This window comes from Mustela lutreola, chromosome 1 (assembly GCF_030435805.1).
Source record: "Mustela lutreola isolate mMusLut2 chromosome 1, mMusLut2.pri, whole genome shotgun sequence".
Classification (NCBI taxonomy): Eukaryota; Metazoa; Chordata; class Mammalia; order Carnivora; family Mustelidae; genus Mustela; species Mustela lutreola.
Genome location: NC_081290.1, coordinates 272,104,253 through 272,121,442, shown reverse-complemented (window position 1 = coordinate 272,121,442; position 17,190 = coordinate 272,104,253). Strand labels below are relative to the sequence as shown.

At 41.5% G+C, this 17,190-nt stretch overlaps 2 protein-coding genes across 9 annotated transcripts in view; one reads left to right on the top strand and one right to left on the bottom strand.

The window, feature by feature from the left end:
* ATG13 (autophagy related 13) overlaps window positions 1-6,163 on the bottom strand; it is a 56,842-nt gene extending 50,679 nt beyond the window's left edge. For 3 of the 8 annotated variants that reach the window (XM_059141152.1, XM_059141182.1, XM_059141192.1), the window contains exons 1-2: window positions 5,815-6,162; window positions 5,310-5,426 (exon numbers count right to left, since the gene is read on the bottom strand). The gene's annotated coding sequence lies outside the window, so the exon portion shown is untranslated. Of the gene's footprint in view, window positions 1-5,309; window positions 5,427-5,814 lie in introns of all 8 variants that reach the window. The other 5 variants (XM_059141210.1, XM_059141217.1, XM_059141200.1 and 2 more) reach the window with 4 other exon arrangements.
* Window positions 6,164-6,464: 301 nt separating this feature from the next.
* HARBI1 (harbinger transposase derived 1) lies at window positions 6,465-15,543 on the top strand. Its single transcript, XM_059141124.1, has 3 exons — window positions 6,465-6,575; window positions 7,507-8,325; window positions 15,027-15,543. The coding sequence occupies exons 2-3, from the start codon at window positions 7,656-7,658 to the stop codon at window positions 15,404-15,406; spliced, it is 1,050 nt and encodes a 349-aa protein (XP_058997107.1). The 5' UTR covers window positions 6,465-6,575; window positions 7,507-7,655; the 3' UTR covers window positions 15,407-15,543.
* The last annotated feature ends 1,647 nt before the right edge of the window (window positions 15,544-17,190 follow it).

Sequence of the window (17,190 nt, the reverse complement as noted above, 5' to 3'; positions counted from 1 at the left end):
TGATCTCAGGGTTATGAGTTCAAGATCCCCGTTGGGCTCCATACTGGGCATGGAGTCTACTAATAAAAAAAAGGTGGGGAATAGTTAACTAAAGTTTACCAAAAAAATAATCTTTTCCAGGTTCTTTTTCCTTTTTTAAAGATTTTATTTATTTATTTGAGATAGAGTGAGAGCAAGCACACAAGCAGGCGTAGGGATAGAGGGCGAGGGAAAAGCAGACTCCCCACTGAGCAGGGAGCCTGACCTGAGGCGTAATCCTAGGATCCTGGGATCATCACCTGAGCCAAAGGCAAACACTTAACTGACTGGGCCAACCAGGAACCCCTGTTTTCCAGTTTTTAACATAGAGTTTTTTTAATGTTTTAGATTCAGAATAAAAAGCTCAATATGGGGGCGCCTGGGTGGCTCAGTGGGTTAAGCCACTGCCTTCGGCTCAGGTTATGATCCCAGGGTCCTGGGAAGGAGCTCCGCATGGCATTGGGCTCTCTGCTCAGCAGGGAGCCTGCTTCCTCCTCTCTCTCTGCCTGCCTCTCTGCCTGCTTGTGATCTCTGTCTGTCAAATAAATAAATAAAAATCTTAAAAAAAAAAAAAAAAAGCTCAATATGGCAAATCAGTAACATTTAACAAAAAATAGCTAAGTACAGGAGCCCCTGAGTGGCTCAGTGGGTTAAGCCTTTGCCTTTGGCTTGGGTCATGATCTCAGGGTCCTAGGATTGAGCCCCCCATCAGGCTCTCTGCTTAGCAGGGAGACTACTTTCCCCTCTCTCTCTGCCTGCCTCTCTGTTTACTTGTGATCTCTCTCTCTCTGTGTCAAATAAATAAATAAAATCTTAAAAAAAAAATTAAGTACAATTTGAAGTACAAACAGAAAACAGTAATTTCCCCACTTTCCAAACATTAGGGTTATTATTAAATTGTAGAGAACCTCTTTTCCACTGAGAAAGTTCTTTGCAGACAAATAAGGAACAGAATAGAAAGGTTTAAACAACTGAAATAGTCTTCCTAGCTAAGAGTTACAAAGAAAGTTTGAAAATAAAGAAACAGCACAGATATACTCAGCTAAAAAAAAAAAAAAAAAAAAAGGAAGACGAAAGAAAAGAAAAAGAAAGCCAAAGTAGCAATATTTATAGCAGCATTTTAGGCCAAAAGTGATGAAATGAGATTAAAAGGGATATTGAATAATGACAAAATACTCTCAGAAAATATAATTGCCATAAACTTTATACAGAAGTAATATAGCAATAAAATATATAAAGCAAAAATTCCTAGAGTTACTACTCGAGAGTTTGATCAAACCAAAACGATACCTGAAGATTCAACATACCTCTTTGACAACAGCTCAAGTAGATATAAACAAAAACATAGAGGATCTGAATAATAAAACCAATTTTCAATATATGTAATGGTATATTGGGCAAGTCACTCAATCTTTCTAGACCTCAAATTCCTTTCTTATAAAATGTCAGTAAGTAATACCTACCTCACGGGATTGTGGTGAGGATTAAATGAGATGGTTCCTATAAAGAGTACTTGCTATATATATGAAACCTTCAATAAAGACCTTGTTATCTAACTCAACCTTTCACATTCTTCTCTCAGGGCCAAGGAATATAATAAATTAATCGTGCTCTTGACTGTTAAAAAAATTTCCTAGATGCTTTTGCCCATAATCCAATAAACTAGAAATATACAACAAAAAGTTAACCACATATAAATTAAGAAGTTTTTTATAATAGACATTGAAATAAAAACCAAAATTGCAATTATCTAGAAATAAAATGGAGAATATCTGACAACCAAAAAATGAGATACAGCAAAAGAAATATTCAGAAGAAAATGTATAGCCTTAAAGACTTTATAACTTAAAAAGTTAAGCATTCAATTTAAGAAACCAGAAGTAAAATAAACCGAAAGAAAATGGAAGGTGGAAGTAAAAATAAAGCCAGGCTCGGGCCGCCTGGGTGGCTCAATGGGTTAAAGCCTCTGCCTTCGGCTTGGGTCCTGATCCTAGGGTCCTGGGACTGAGGCCCACATTGGGCTCTGTGCTCTGTGGGGAGCCTGCTTCCTCCTCTCTCTCTGCCTGCCTCTCTGTCTACTTGTGATCTTTGTCTGTCAAATAAATAAATAAAATCTTTAAAATAAAAAAAATTAATAAAATAAAGCCAAGCTTAATTATTTATTTTGAAGAATAAATTAGGCCAAATATCTGGTCTCTTGAACATTCCAACAGAAGTAGATTCAGGAGTAAAAACACCCTTAAACTTCTACTTAAAAGAGGACATCTAAATCTCAGTATTTCTCAGTATAATCTCTCTCCTAATGACTTAATAGTTGTGGACAATACAGGAGGAATTGGAGGGGCTGGGGAACAAACAAATCTTAACACTGGAGAGAATATAAAAGGATTTTAAACTCTGTATTTCTTTCACACTTGTATGAATCAAAACTCAAAAGTGAAAGCAGCATTTTCCAAAATAATAGTATTAAGTTAGCACTTCTATAAATTCTTCATTTACCTTTATTTTACTAAGAAGATACTACTGTCAGATAGTCAACTAAGTTGTTTTTCTAAGTAGTGGTGCCCTTCTCTTGTAACCAAGGACATATGGGGGACACCATGAAGGCAAAACAAATTCCTGTGTTACCTACAGTGGCATTTAAAGGATTTCTCTAATAAACTAGCCCAGTTTATAGTTAAAAACAACTATTTTAAATTAATTTTAAATCCCTTTAAGGATTTGAAAAATTTAAACTAATTTTACATTCCTCTAAGGATTTAAAATCCTTTTAGGATTTAAAACCCAAACTGAAAGAAAACTTTGTTGACAGTCTGTGGGCAGAAGCCTAGAGAGCTTCCTTTGCATTCTTCCTGGCTGTAATGTCCTTATCCTATCAAGGACCACTTGAAGAGCTTTTATTGGTCTCCACAATTTGACTGAGAGGAAGCAAGAACCAGCAACCGGTACACCCTCTCATCTATTAAACCCATGCACTAGAAAACGGTGCTTTACTCAGCTCAACACCTCATAGGGGAAATTACTTCCAAATTATCCATATATAAAATCTAAGTAACCTTTATTCAAGAATTAACTTTTAGGAAAAAAATTAACTTTTAGTAAGGTACATGTATTTGAAGACTCTGAGGTCAACATACAAGGGGTGTCTGGGTGGCTCAGGTCAAGATCTCAGGATCCTGGGATGGAGCCCTAAGTCAGGCTCTCTACTCAGTGGGAAGCCTGCTTCTCCCTCCCAACTCCCCTTGCTTGTGTTCCCTGTCTCGCTGTCTGTCAAATAAATAAAATCCTAAAAAAAAAACAACAACAACAACAACAACATGCAAGCCATTAAAAAATAAAAAATAAAAGTGAAAAATAAGTTGAAAAACAAAGATCATAACAAGGAATTTTTTTTAGGTGTACTTTTCGTTTTGTAATCTAAGCAGCACTCCAACCAGCGTTATCATTATTCATCTCTTCCATAATAAAGTAGAAAATGTTTTAAAAGGAAAAGAAGTCTTTAAAACAAGTTTCAGGGACACCTGGGTAGTAGCACAGTCAGTTAAGTGCAGGACCCTTGATTTCAGCTCAGGTCTGATCTCACCGTTATGAGATCAGGACCCAAGTCGCCCAGTGCTCAGTGCCCTTGGGTCTCTTCCCCCTCTGCTCCTCCCCACTGCGTGCGTGCTGGCACACTCTCTCTCTCTCAAATAAATAAATCTTTAAAAATGAAATTTCTGGTGTTTTTAGGTATTGCTAAGACTAAATAACTTCTCTCCAGATAAAAGATTCCAAAACAAACCTTCCATTTCTATTTGAACAAAATATAAATGCAGAATATTGGGAATGCACCTTATCAAGTGGGTACTTTTTCTGAATAGTCAAAATTATCTTCAAAAAATCACTCATACAGTAGGACTTAGGTCTTTGAAAGCTCAAATTAATGTCTTCTTTTTGCATTTAGGCTATGGGCACCTTGCTCTGAGTCATGGAGGTCCTAAGCTAATACAGCTAAATCAGAGCAGATGGGGGCAGGAAAGACAACAGGAAAGATTTCTTGCCTTCACCTCCATACAGTATAATCCCACTATGCACATATGGTAGGACTCCACTGTCTAGCCGATTCTTAGTCCTTATATAAAACAATGTAATAGGGAGTGTTTAGAGCTCAAGATCTACAGTTTTTGGTTCAATTTATAAAATTCAATTTTAGGGGTGCCTGGGTGGCTCAGTGTGTTAAGCTCTGCCTTCGGCTCAGAACAGGATCTCAGTGTCCTGGGATCAAGCCCCACATCGGGCTCTCTGCTCAGCAGGGAGCCTGCTTCTCCTTCTCTCTCTGCCTGACTCTTTGCCTACTTGTGATCTCTCTGTCTGTCAAATAAAATAAATAAAATCTTTTTAAAAAATTATTTTTTAAAAAAATAAATAAATAAAATTCAATTTTAATAACCACTCCTAAGGGAAAAATACAAATGCACAATAAAAAGAGTTACGTGTTAAGTACAATAATGGAAAATCCAGTGGTTTGCAATTTTTATGAAATATGAATCTCAAAAGTTGCCATATCCTTAACTTTACACCCAAAAGGGTGTAATTTGAAGACAGTGCATGAATTAACTACATTCATCTCATTATACGGATCAATATATTTGATACCTGCTTCAGCACTTACTCATCATTCACTGTGCATTAAAAATATTAACTCAGGATTCCATTTCACAAGCATTTATGTCTGCTCAGCTGAAAAATGGAGATGAAAACAAAACTTTTATAATTTAGTTGGGGCCACAAAATCCATACATGGAAAGGACTAACATTCATAAAACATATGAAAACCTAGAAATAAACTTAGTGTAAAGAAGGGGTCTGTTGGGGGAAACTGGGTGGCTCAGTGGGTTAAAGCCTCTGCCTTCAGCTCAGGTAATGATCCCAGCGTCCTGGGATGGAGCACAGCATCCAGCATCCGGCTCTCTGCTCAGCAGGGAGCCTGCTTCCTCCTCTCTCTCTGCCTGCCTCTTTGCCTACTTGTGATCTCAGTGTGTCAAATAAATAAATAAAATCTTTAAAAAAAGGGAGGGGGTCTGTTGTGTATTACTGCACATTTCCTACTGTAAGTGTTTAATAAATTCTACCATCTTAGCAGATGAGTTTTAAACTAAGTACAATGATCCAGCTCGCCCGCTCTCTCTCTAAACGGAAAATACTAAAAGTGAAATGCTACGCTCAATTGACAGGGCAAGCTGAAAACTGACCTGGAAAGTGAAAACGGACATGAGTTAGTGATGAACCCCAAAAGGTGCTTAGCCACTTACCCAGAGATTTATTAAATGAAAACGGATCGCCGGTTTCCACAAGTCGTTCCACTGCCAGTAAGAAGACAGTCGTGAACCTTGGGGTCCCTTTTTTCACTAGTCAACAGTCACCCTCACCTACACGCGGAGTACATATTTGGCACTCAGCAAGTTTTGTTTTGTTTTGTTTTCTTCCCAACAAATCTTGATTGAATGAAAACCTACCTCACTCATATTGGTACCAACCCCGGAGTTAGGGTCCCACAAATTACCTCCAAAAACCTTACGACATAACCCAAAGAGCTGAGAAAGTAGAGACGAAAGCTTTGTGGATTTCTGTTAAGACTAGGGGCCATCGAGAGCCAACGGGGCCTAAACCAACCTGACTTCCCAAAGAAAGGTCTAGGGACTGTTCTGGGGCTACGTGGCTTAGTCCTCACAAGGAGGTACCCGTTAGGCCGCAGATCCATTGCCTCCCACCCGGGGGCGCTGAATGTTCTGGGGGTATCCCCACTAAAGTTAGTACCTGCAAAGCTGCGACACAGAGAGTGGCTCGGGGCTCTCATTACGGAGGCCGGGGCCTGGGGCCGGCCAGCTGCGTCTCTTGGATGAGGACTCCTGCACTCCGGAGCTGCGGGGACAGCAGGGGTCGCAGATAGACACTTCACGCCTCAGGAGGCTCGTGGTTCGTGGGCCCCGGGTGTTTCACTCACAGGACTGCGCGAGTTGTCGCACTCACGTTGATTCTCGTTCTTCAAGAGGGCCCTCACAGCTCTATCGATCACTACTGCCTGAAGCCCAGCAGCCGGTCGCCTCCCGGCGCCGCCATCGTTAGTGTTTGTTTTCATCCGCTCGGATGAAGGCGGGGGGAGGAAGAGGGCTATGGGGGAAATATAGCTGCGTAACTTCATCCGCACTTTCGCTACAGGGTAGACTCCTTATTTCATCCCTTTTTTCTTAATTCCCATAAAAGTTGATTTCCTTCCCATGTAAATCTTTCTCACTAACTTTTACAAGTGTCTCAGAAGGAAAGAACGGCATAAAGGCGGGGGACGGAGGGTCTTTGAAAGAGTGAAAACTTTGGGTTAACTGTGGAATGTGCGCCATCGAACCTCACGCTGCCGCGGAAGCGGCTGTGAGGACGCGGCGTGGGGAGACCGCTGACGCGAGGGGGCGGTGCCTAAGGTGAGCGGCGTGGCAACCAGTCCGAGGTCGCTGGTTCCAGTGCAGGGCCGGACCGGCTGGGTGGGTGGGAAGTGCTGCCAGTAACGCCGCAGCCTCGGAGAGGTGGGTGACGGGCCTTCGCTGGCTTTGAGTGGCCGGCGCAATCAGATTTCTAAGTATCTTTTCTAAGGCACCTTTTATAAGTGGCCGAGTCGCCTCCCAGCTCTAACTCATTTAGCCTCTTTTGCGCTTTTTTTCTAACCTGTCTGGGCTTTCGTGCTTCCTGGGCCTCAGCCTCACGATTTGGATTTCGTGGGGGAGAAGGCATGGCTTGTTGTTCGAGCACACGATGTGTCCACCGGGCTGAATTGCGGGCATTTTTTTGCCCACACCTGTCTTGCTAGACTGGTTTGAGCACCCCACACGTCCCTCTCGTACTTACCCGGTGGAGCCAAAAGGTTTGGGTAATGAAACCAGGCGTGACTAATTCCTGACCCGCGTAGTTAAGACTTACGTCAACCAGTTTGTGGCCTGTATAGTTAAGTGCAGACCTCTTCTACTTTATGAATAATTACGCTATCGCCTCCATTAATCTTTTTTTTAAGATGTTATTTTTAAGTAATCTCTACATCCAACATGGAGCTGGAAGTTAAAACCCAGAGATGAAGAGACCCTCCACTTGGTTCTAAGCCAGCCAGGTGCCCCTCCTCCATTAATCTTGTGCTCTTGGGGTTCAAATGTCAAGCATTAAGTGAGCCATCAAAATCATCCCACATTTTCTTTTCCTTCCTTCTTTCCTTTCTTCCTTCCTTCCTTTCTTCAGACTGTAGGGTTGAGGGAGCTGCTCTGCTACATACAAAACAACTCCCATTATCTTTCAAACCACGCGAGTATTTCGTGCAGCCATGTGTTAGTGGAGCAAAACCCAGATTTACAGGTATAGCACTTTTTTCCTGGACAGATTGAAGTTTGAGAAAAGGAGCTGTTGTAGCCTTTGAATCACTTTAAAGTCTTTGGTTGGTTTCTAATGCTTTTTTTCTTTTAACCTTTACAGAGAGAAGATTACAAATGCCAGAACCATTTAACTGATGGTTAACTGCTGAATTCTGACACTTCTTTAAATATCTTCTTGCACCAACATCTTCACTGAGAGGAATTCAGGAAAAGTAGCAGAGGGAAGGAGAAATCACATTTACATGTACCATGGCTATACCAATAACAGTACTTGACTGTGATCTCTTGCTCTATGGCCGAGGTCACCGGACATTGGACCGCTTTAAGCTGGATGACGTGACTGATGAATACTTGATGTCCATGTATGGGTTTCCTCGACAGTTCATTTATTACTTGGTGGAGCTCTTGGGGGCAAGTCTTTCTAGACCTACTCAGAGATCCAGAGCTATTAGCCCAGAGACACAGATCCTTGCAGCACTGGGCTTCTATACTTCAGGTTCCTTCCAGACTCGGATGGGAGATGCTATTGGAATCAGTCAGGCATCTATGAGTCGCTGTGTTGCCAATGTCACCGAAGCACTTGTGGAAAGAGCCACACAGTTCATTCGCTTTCCATCAGATGAAACCTCCGTGCAGGCTCTAAAGGATGAATTCTATGGGTTAGCCGGGATGCCAGGGGTTATAGGGGTGGTTGACTGTATCCATGTGGCAATCAAGGCACCGAATGCTGAAGACCTTTCCTATGTGAACCGCAAAGGACTACATTCTTTAAACTGCCTGATGGTGTGTGACATTAGAGGGGCACTAATGACTGTGGAGACCAACTGGCCAGGCAGCCTCCAGGACTATGCTGTGCTGCAGCAGTCTTCCCTCAGTAGTCATTTCGAAGCTGGAATACACAAAGATAGCTGGCTGCTTGGTAAGTTTTCAGGTGCACACGCTTCATTTTGTAGCCACAGAAAAATTATGTAACAGAGCAGAATGAAATTTGAGAATCTATAGACCTGAGTCTCAGTCCTGTTCTTTTTTTTTAATGAGACCTCAGGTGAGAACTCTGAGTCTTCTTCTTCTTCTTCTTTTTTTTTTTTTTTAAAGATTTTATTTATTTATTTGACAAACAGAGATCACAAGTAGGCAGAGAGGCAGGCAGAGAGAGAGGAGGAAGCAGACTCCCTGCTGAGCAGAGAGCCCAATGCGATGCGGGGCTCCTTCCCAGGACCCTGGGATCATAACCTGAGCCGAAGGTAGAGGCTTTAATCCACTGAGCCACCCAGGCGCCCCTCTCTGAGTCTTAATTTAAAAAGAAAAGAACACTTAAAGGACATTTTATTAAAGTTTAAAAACACAATACTTGGTCCAGAGCCTCCCTTCTAAGGATTTATCTTGAGACATATGGTCATAAGTAGAAACACTGGTGATGGGAAATAAAGTTAAGCTGCAGCAGTGTTTTGTAGTTGGAAACAGGAGCAACAACAACCCTACAAAAACATTCCCCTTTAATACAGCTGAAGTTCTTAATAAGGACAGATGTGGTTAAATATAATAGATCTCTTCAACTGAGCCTTAATTTTTATCATGTGTAAAATGTTAAAAATAATGCCAACAGGGGCGCCTGGGTGACTCAGTGGTCTAAAGCCTCTGCCTTCAGCTCAGGTCATGATCTCAGGGTCCTGGGATCAAGCCCTACATCAGGCTCTCTGCTCAGCGGGAAGCCTGCTCTCCTCGAGCACCCCCACCACCACCACCTGCTGCTCTGCTTACTCCGGATCTCTCTCTCTGTTTAATAAAATCTCTGGGGAGCCTGGGTGGCTCAGTGGGTTAAAGCCTCTGCCTTTGGCTCAGGTCATGATCTCAGGGTCCTGGGAACAAGCCCCAAATCGCCTTGGGCTCTCTGCTCAGCAGGGAGTCTGCTTCCTCCTCTCTCCCTGCCTGCCTCTCTGTCTGCTTGTGATTTCTCTCTTTCAAATAAATAAATAAAAATCTTTAAAATAAATAAAATAAATAAAATATTTATTAAAAAAATAATAATGCTGGGACGCCTGGGTGGCTCAGTTGGTTAAGCAGCTGCCTTCAGCTCGGGTCGTGATCCCGGTGTCCTGGGATCGAGTCCCACATCGGGCTCCTTGCTCAGCGGGGCGCCTGCTTCTCCCTCTGCCTCTGCCTGCCATTCTGTCTGCCTGTGCTCGCTCTCCCCACCCCTCTCTGATAAATAAATAAAATCTTAAAAAAAAAAAAGATAAAAAAAATAATAATGCCAACTGCAGTAATATCTATTGGTAGGACTAGGTGATATATGTGAGAGTTCATTATAGAGTATTGTACAAATATAAGACTTGTCATCGGTTACTGTTATTATGATATCTATATGAAAATGATAGCAGGGCACCTGGGTGGCTCAGTTGGTTAAGCATCTGCATTCGGCTGAGGTCAAGATCCTGGGGTCCTGGGATTGAGCCCCAAGTCAAGTTGGACTCCCTACTTAGCAGGGAGTTTGCTTCTCCCTCTCCCCACCGACCTCAGCCTGCTTGTGCTCCCTCAGTTCTAGCTTGCTGTCTCTCAGATAAATAAAATCTTCAAAAAAAAAAGAATGATAGCGGACAGTGCACTTCCACAGTTCTCGTGGGAGCTCACTTGACAGATCTACCCAAGTGCCATTGGGAAGCCTGACTTAGTGACATAAGTAGGACAAGAACCCATTCAAAATGGAGCAATGCAAACTGGGCTGACTGCATAGCTGGGAGAAATACAGTTGGGTAACAGTGATAATATCCTTAATCTTGGCAGCTTGGTTCTGTGTGTGTTTGTTTGTTCTAAAGCTGAGTATTATGTAAGCAACAGAATAAAAGTTATCTTCTATACAACATGTTATGTGAGAGATGAAAAGAAACATGAAGGACTGGAAGACCTCTCTTTCAAACCAGGGATCATATCTGCACTGTGTGTCCTCATAACAGTATTTAACATGCAGTAGACGCTCAGAAATTATTCCTTTTTAATATTCTTTAATTGTTCCAAGTGGGAAGAGACTGCTGTCACAATGAAGTAGAGCTGCCAGGGTACTATATGTGATGTCTTGGAACTCAGTGGTTTTCTTGAGTTGTTCCTTCTGTCTTCTGTTATTAGTGTACCCCCTTCTCTTTATCCCTCTGGACCTTTTTCTTAATCCTACCTTGTGTGGGAGCTCCTGGGCATCTCAGTTAGGCCATCTGTCTTCAGCTCAGGGTCCTGATTCCGGGATCTTAAAAAAAAAAAAAAAATCCTACCTTGTGCCTTTTTTGAACTTTCAAATTTCTTTTTTTTTCTTTTTTTAAGATTATTTATTTATTTATTTGAAAGAGAACGCAAGAGAGAGAGAACACAAGCAAGAGCACAAGGAGGAGCAGAGGGAGAGGGAGAAGCAGAACTTCCTGCTGAGCAGGGATCAGTCCCTGCCACCCCCCACATCATGACCTGAGCCGAAACCAAGAGTCAGACACTTAACTGACCGAACCACCAAGCTCATTTCTTATGGAAAATGACTTTGGTACCTTACTATAAAGCCAGCTAAAACATGCTGAGCGCTCAGAACTTGTCAGGCAATGTCGTAAGCAGTTTGCATTGGGTTGTCTCACTTAATTGTTATAAAAACTTTTGAAAAGTTAAATACTGATATCAACATGTTTATGGAGGAGGAAATTAAGGCACAGAATATCTAAGTCACTTGTGGTTAACGTTTGTTAATTTTTTTAAAAGATTATTTATTTAATTTATTTATTCGACAGGGAGAGAGCCCACAGATAGGCAGAAGGAGAGGGAGAAGCAGAGAGCCCGATGCAGGGCTTGATCCCAGGACCCTGGCTGGGATCATGACCTGAGCCAAAGGCAGATGCTTAACTAACAGAGCCACACAGATGCCAATTGTGGTTAACTTTTAGAAGTAGGTCACATGAAGAATTAAGTCTATTTGGCAAATAGTCTCTCTGTTAAGGACTTCAAGGTCATGTAGGAATTACTTACTCTCTTTTCCTTCACACGTTGGGACCCCAGATTCAGTTGGAAATATGGCTTTAGTTTTTTGAGGTTTTTTACAGGACATAATTGGAAATAAGGGAAAACTCTTGACAATTTTTTTTTTTTAAAGATTTTATTTATTTATTTGACAGACAGAGATCACAAGTAGGCAGAGAGGCAGGCAGAGAAAGAGAGAGCAAGGAGGAAGCAGGCTCTCCGCGGAGCGGACAGCCCGATGTGGGGCTCGATCCCAGGACCCTGGGATCACGACCCGAGCCGAAGGCAGAGGCTCTAACCCACTGAGCCACCCAGGCGCCCCGACAATTTTTTTTTAAAGGTAGGCTCTACGCCCTATTTAGAACTTGAACTCATGACAAAATCAAGAGTCACATACTCTACTGACTGAGCCAGCCGGGCACCCCAACTCTGATAAATTTTTATTACTTTTCTGATTACCCTTTTTACAGGAAGGGTGGAAATGAGAGAGATGGATATGGTAACAACATTTAACAAATATTTATTAAGGCCAATTTTGGTATCAGGCTATATGGTAGGCACTAGGGCGGGGAGAAGTATACCCATGTGGAAATTGATTAGTACAACTAACAGTTCTAGCATATATTCCCTTGCAAATCCTCCATTATCTCTATCAGGAAAACTAGTTTGAAGACCCCTGAACTTGTAAGGGTTTCACAAATTTTCCAGATCAAGAGAGTCATCTGGGGAATTTATTAAAAATACACATCACTGGGCCCCACTTTAAACTTTGGGAATGAGAATTGTCAAGGAAAGAATCTAGACATCCATTTTTAACAGGTGCCTCAAGTGATTCGTACAAATTGATAAGTTTGTAAAACACTGGTATCTAAAGGATGTGTTGGATAAGAGGGTAATATTTTAGGGGAAGACTGGCAGGATTATGAGGATAACAAGATGTTAAAAACGTTAAGATGGCTGATCGTATCTTAACACGCATCAGATTTGTGAAATAGTTCTAAATTTGCCAAATATAGAATTGACTATAATTCCCTTTGTGGTTTTTTTTTTTTAGGTTTATGTTTTGTTTTTAGTAGGAAATCATTTTGATAAAGTTTACAACCAAGAACAATGTTATGCTACTTAGATACAATATAAACAAATGCAGAGAAGTGACAAACATAAAATTCAGAATAGTGTTTCCATCAAAGGAGGGATATATAGGAGCCTCTGAATTTTTTTTTAGCATATTTTTACCATGGTGTCATCCCTTCATCTCCTCATTCTCATCTGTCCCTTCAGAACTGCATTACCTTATTCCTCTTCTTTAAATGTACCTGCTCCTACAAATAATTCAGCCTGAGTTCTTACTTCTTCAGCTCTTGGTCTGGTCTTGTTAAGCAGCTTTGGGTAAGATCTGCCAGAATGTCTTGTGGATGACTGATCATGTAAGCAGTTGTAATCTGTTTAGCAGTTCTGATCCTAATCCCCTCCTGAGTGTCTGTTTTCCAGTGGTGCTTGGATTAGAATCAGTTAATGACCATGGGGCATGTTATAAAAGGTCTGCATTAACTAGCTTATCCTTTATGTCTCCCCAGTTAAGGCTCATACTGTTCCATAGAGAAATGTTCAACTAATACCATTTAGTATCTCTGTCCTTTGGCATTCACCGTAAATGTTTGTCTTACTCTCTTACAGCATTACACCATTGTTTTTGTGACTCTTGAGTCTGACATTAGCATTTAGTGACTAGCTCCTTCTGCTTCCTTTGCGTGGCATATCACAGGATAGCTACTGATATTTTGATTTTCTCATTGGTAGAATTAGTTCAATAATATCCTACCTGGCAGGGTTGGGATTGGATAATAAGAGATAATACATTCAAAGTGCCTAGATCAATGCGTGCTACATAGTAGGTATTTAATGAGTCACTGATATCATTTTCATTATTATTTACAGCATCAGTTTCTTAAATTTAGTATTTAGTAGGTGTGAGTTCAAGTAAAATAGGTCGTACTTGGGGGGAAAGTCAACTAAATGTAAAAATTGAAAATATCATGAGACTTATTAAATATTTAACAACATTCCAGTACGTACAATTAACACAATGTTATATGTCAATTATGTATAAGTAAAAACATAAATTTTTTTTTAAGATTTTGTTATTTATTTGACAGAGATCACAAGTAGGCAGAGAGCAGAGAGAGAGGAGGAAGCAGGCTTCCCACTGAGCAGAGAGTCCGATGCTGGGCTTGATCCCAGGACCTGGGGATCATGACCTGAGCCGAAGGCAGAGGCTTTAACCCACTGAGCCACCCAGGCGACTTCATAAAAATTTTTTTTAATAAAGTTGATCCAGTACTTAAAAAATGTAAGCTCCTGAAAGAAAGGAGTCCTGTGTGTTTTGGAACAGGGCCTAGACTCTGAAAAATCCATAACTATTTACCAAAACTGATAGTGGGTCAGGAACACAGCCATTGTGCAAGTTAGTACTCCGAGAGCCTCTTTGTCTCAGATTTCTAAGGGGTTGTGCCTCTGTGTGAGACATTTCATCTGTCAGCTGTAGTGAGTCAGGACAATTAAGCACCACAGAAACATTGTACTGTTGTAACAGGACATTGCATCCCAGTCTTGAGCGTTATTTTGTTCTTAGCACTGCCAGAGATCATTTGACAAGGAAGTCACCTTAGGAAAATGCCTCTGTATATTATTTTAATTGACTTCTGATTTGATTTCCTTATCACTGTTACTATTTGTATCATTATATGTATGCTTTCCTTGTTAAAGTGAAATTATACCAGTTCCTCTGTTACGCAGGCATTGTTCTAGTGATTGTAATATCTAGGAACACCTGAGTTCTGATCTGTGCCACAGGCACTGGGACTTTTATCTTACTGTTCTTAGTACGGGGAGAATGAATGTTTTCCATGAAATACTCTGAAATCCCGAGGTAGTACTTTCCGGATCTGACTCTTTAATGGTAAAGTTAGAAATTTTCCTCACAAGGGTTTTGAGCTCTCCTGGCTGAATTCTCTTTTCTTGCACTTTTTCTCTTTGGAGATTTTGAAGATTGGCTTGCTATATGATAGTTCTTACTAACCTTTTATTAAAGAACAGTATCTCTGAGTTCAGAAAATCCGGGAATTTCATTTCCTTAAGTGCCTTCACGTTCTCCCCACATTTTCTCAGGCTTGGCTCCCCCCACCCCCTTTTATTTATTTGTTTGTTTGTTTTTAAAGATCTTATTTATTTATTTATTTATTTGACAGAGAGAGAGAACAAGCAGGCGGAGCTGCAGAGGGAGAAGGGAGAAGCAGGCTCGAACCCAGGCCCTGGGATCATGTCCGGAGCCGAAGGCAGCCTGTTAATTGACCCAGCCACCAAAGCACCCCGCCCTTTCTTTTTTAAGCTATCAGCCTTTTTTCTCTGTTGGTTTTAACAAGGATATTTCCAGCCAAGACCTCTGTTTTCCTTCTCGTGATCCTGGCATGCCTTCTTTTTACCATATCACTTCCCTCTTGGTTTTTCTGGGGCTCAGTGCCTCCAGAGTCTTTTGCATTTTCTTAACCGTTCTGTGTATATGTTCCTGGATTTTCATTTCTGTTTGTAGTCCAGTTAGGATGATTTACGATTTCTTTGGACCTTCCCCCACAGGTGACAGTTCCTTCTCTCTGCGTACTTGGCTCATGACCCCCCTTCACATTCCTGAAACCCCAGCCGAATATCGCTATAATATGGCCCATTCTGCAACTCACAGTGTGATTGAGAAGACTTTCCGAACCCTCTGCTCCCGATTTCGCTGCCTGGATGGATCCAAGGGAGCGCTGCAGTACTCACCAGAGAAGTCCAGCCACATTATCTTGGCTTGTTGTGTCCTCCACAACATCTCCCTGGAGCATGGGATGGATGTTTGGTCCTCTCCAATGACAGGACCCATGGAACAGCCCCCTGAAGAAGAGTATGAACACATGGAGTCCTTGGACCTGGAGGCTGATCGAATCCGTCAGGAGCTGATGCTCACTCATTTTAGCTAATGTGAGAGGTGGAGGGGAGGGAAATTTCCCAGAAGGAGTTATGACAAACTTTCTGCCTCACCACCCCCTGCAGAGTTCCATCATCTAGCATGATTGCGTATGTGGACACTTGTCACAAATTGACATTTAATCTTTGTGTTTTATTTTATTTTTTATTTTTTATTTTTTTTAAAGATTTTATTTATTTATCAGAGAGAGAGAGAGGGGGAGAGAGCGAACACAGGCAGACAGAATGGCAGGCAGAGGCAGAGGGAGAAGCAGGCTCCCTGCTGAGCAAGGAGCCCGATGTGGGACTCGATCCCAGGACGCTGGGATCATGACCTGAGCCGAAGGCAGCTGCTTAACCAACTGAGCCACCCAGGCGTCCCTAATCTTTGTGTTTTAGAAGGGTTATGGCTGTGCCAGAATATCCCGACTCATTTGCAAATACATTAGCTAAATCAAAACCAAGCCAATAGTTCCCTACTACCCACTCAACTCCAGGTTGAGTGATTGAAAATTCACTAGCAGCAGACATTTATGATTTTGCCTACAAAATCAAAGCAAAGGGGGAAACGGCAGTCAGCCAGAATGTTTTTTATTTAATTGTCTAGAGATTTCAAATGAAAACAATATTCGTTTGCCCTAAATTACTGGATGGGATTTTAGCTTTCCTACTTTGCTGCCTGTATAGGCATCATCTGAGGCAAGTGTAAAGAGCAAATTTAAGTTAGGGAATGGTCTTCTGACCAAAGTGGCTACTAATCTTGAGTTTTCAGCTTTGTGTTTTTAAGAGGATGTTAGGTACAGCCTGAAGCCTCCATCTCTAGTCTTTCTGCAGTAGTTGGACTGTGACTTGGACCTGGTTTCTAGGGAAAACATCTGGACTCCAATGTCCTCTTTCCAAACCAGAGAAGGATTTAGAGGCTAAATTGGTTTAAGAACCCAATCAGCTTAAAGAAGACAAATCAAATGTAGATAAAATAGCAAGCTTACACTTCACAGATCTAAAAACCCGATAGATTGATGGGCAGAGGAGACTCACCCAGGTTTTGACAGCTCACATCTAAACAAATCACATTTTTTACACCCATGATGTTAGAATGTTTGGCCATTCTGCTTTGAAATTCCTTGAGTAGAAGGAAGACTTAGGGAATAAAGAAGGCATTGCGAAAGCAGTAAAAAAGACATAATTTCTTGGTGTGAAATGAATTTTGGTGCTAGACCTACTTGAATATCTTGTGTGAAAAGTGATGGACAGAATTTCCCGGAAAATAAATAATCCTCCATCAAGTCTTATTCTAAAATTACACTGATATAAAAATAACCTGATTGGAATAATGAATGTGTGAATTAGGTTCACACTTTGGTGCCTTTGCTGGGACAAAAAAGAGACTTTCCTGAGGATTGTCTTGTTCCCAGTTTCTTTTTTTCTTTTTCATCTTTCTTTCTTTCTTTTTTTTTTTTTTTTTTAAGATTTATTTATTTATTTGACACAGAGAGAGGGAGAGAGGGAACACAAGCGGGGGGAGTGGGAGAGGAAGAAGCAGGCTTCCCGTCGAACAGGGAGCCCTGTGCAGGGCTCCATCCTAGGACCCTGGGATCACGACCCAAGCCAAAGGCAGACGCTTAACAACTGAGCCACCCAGGCGCCCCTTGTTCCCAGTTTATCATCAGCTCACCATGTGATACTTCAGAATTGTCCTCTTGGATCATTTCCTACCTGCCTTTGGCAGTGTTAATCTGGTGATTTTCAAAGTAAAGAAATGAACATCTGATGACAGAAGAAATTTGGAAATAAATTG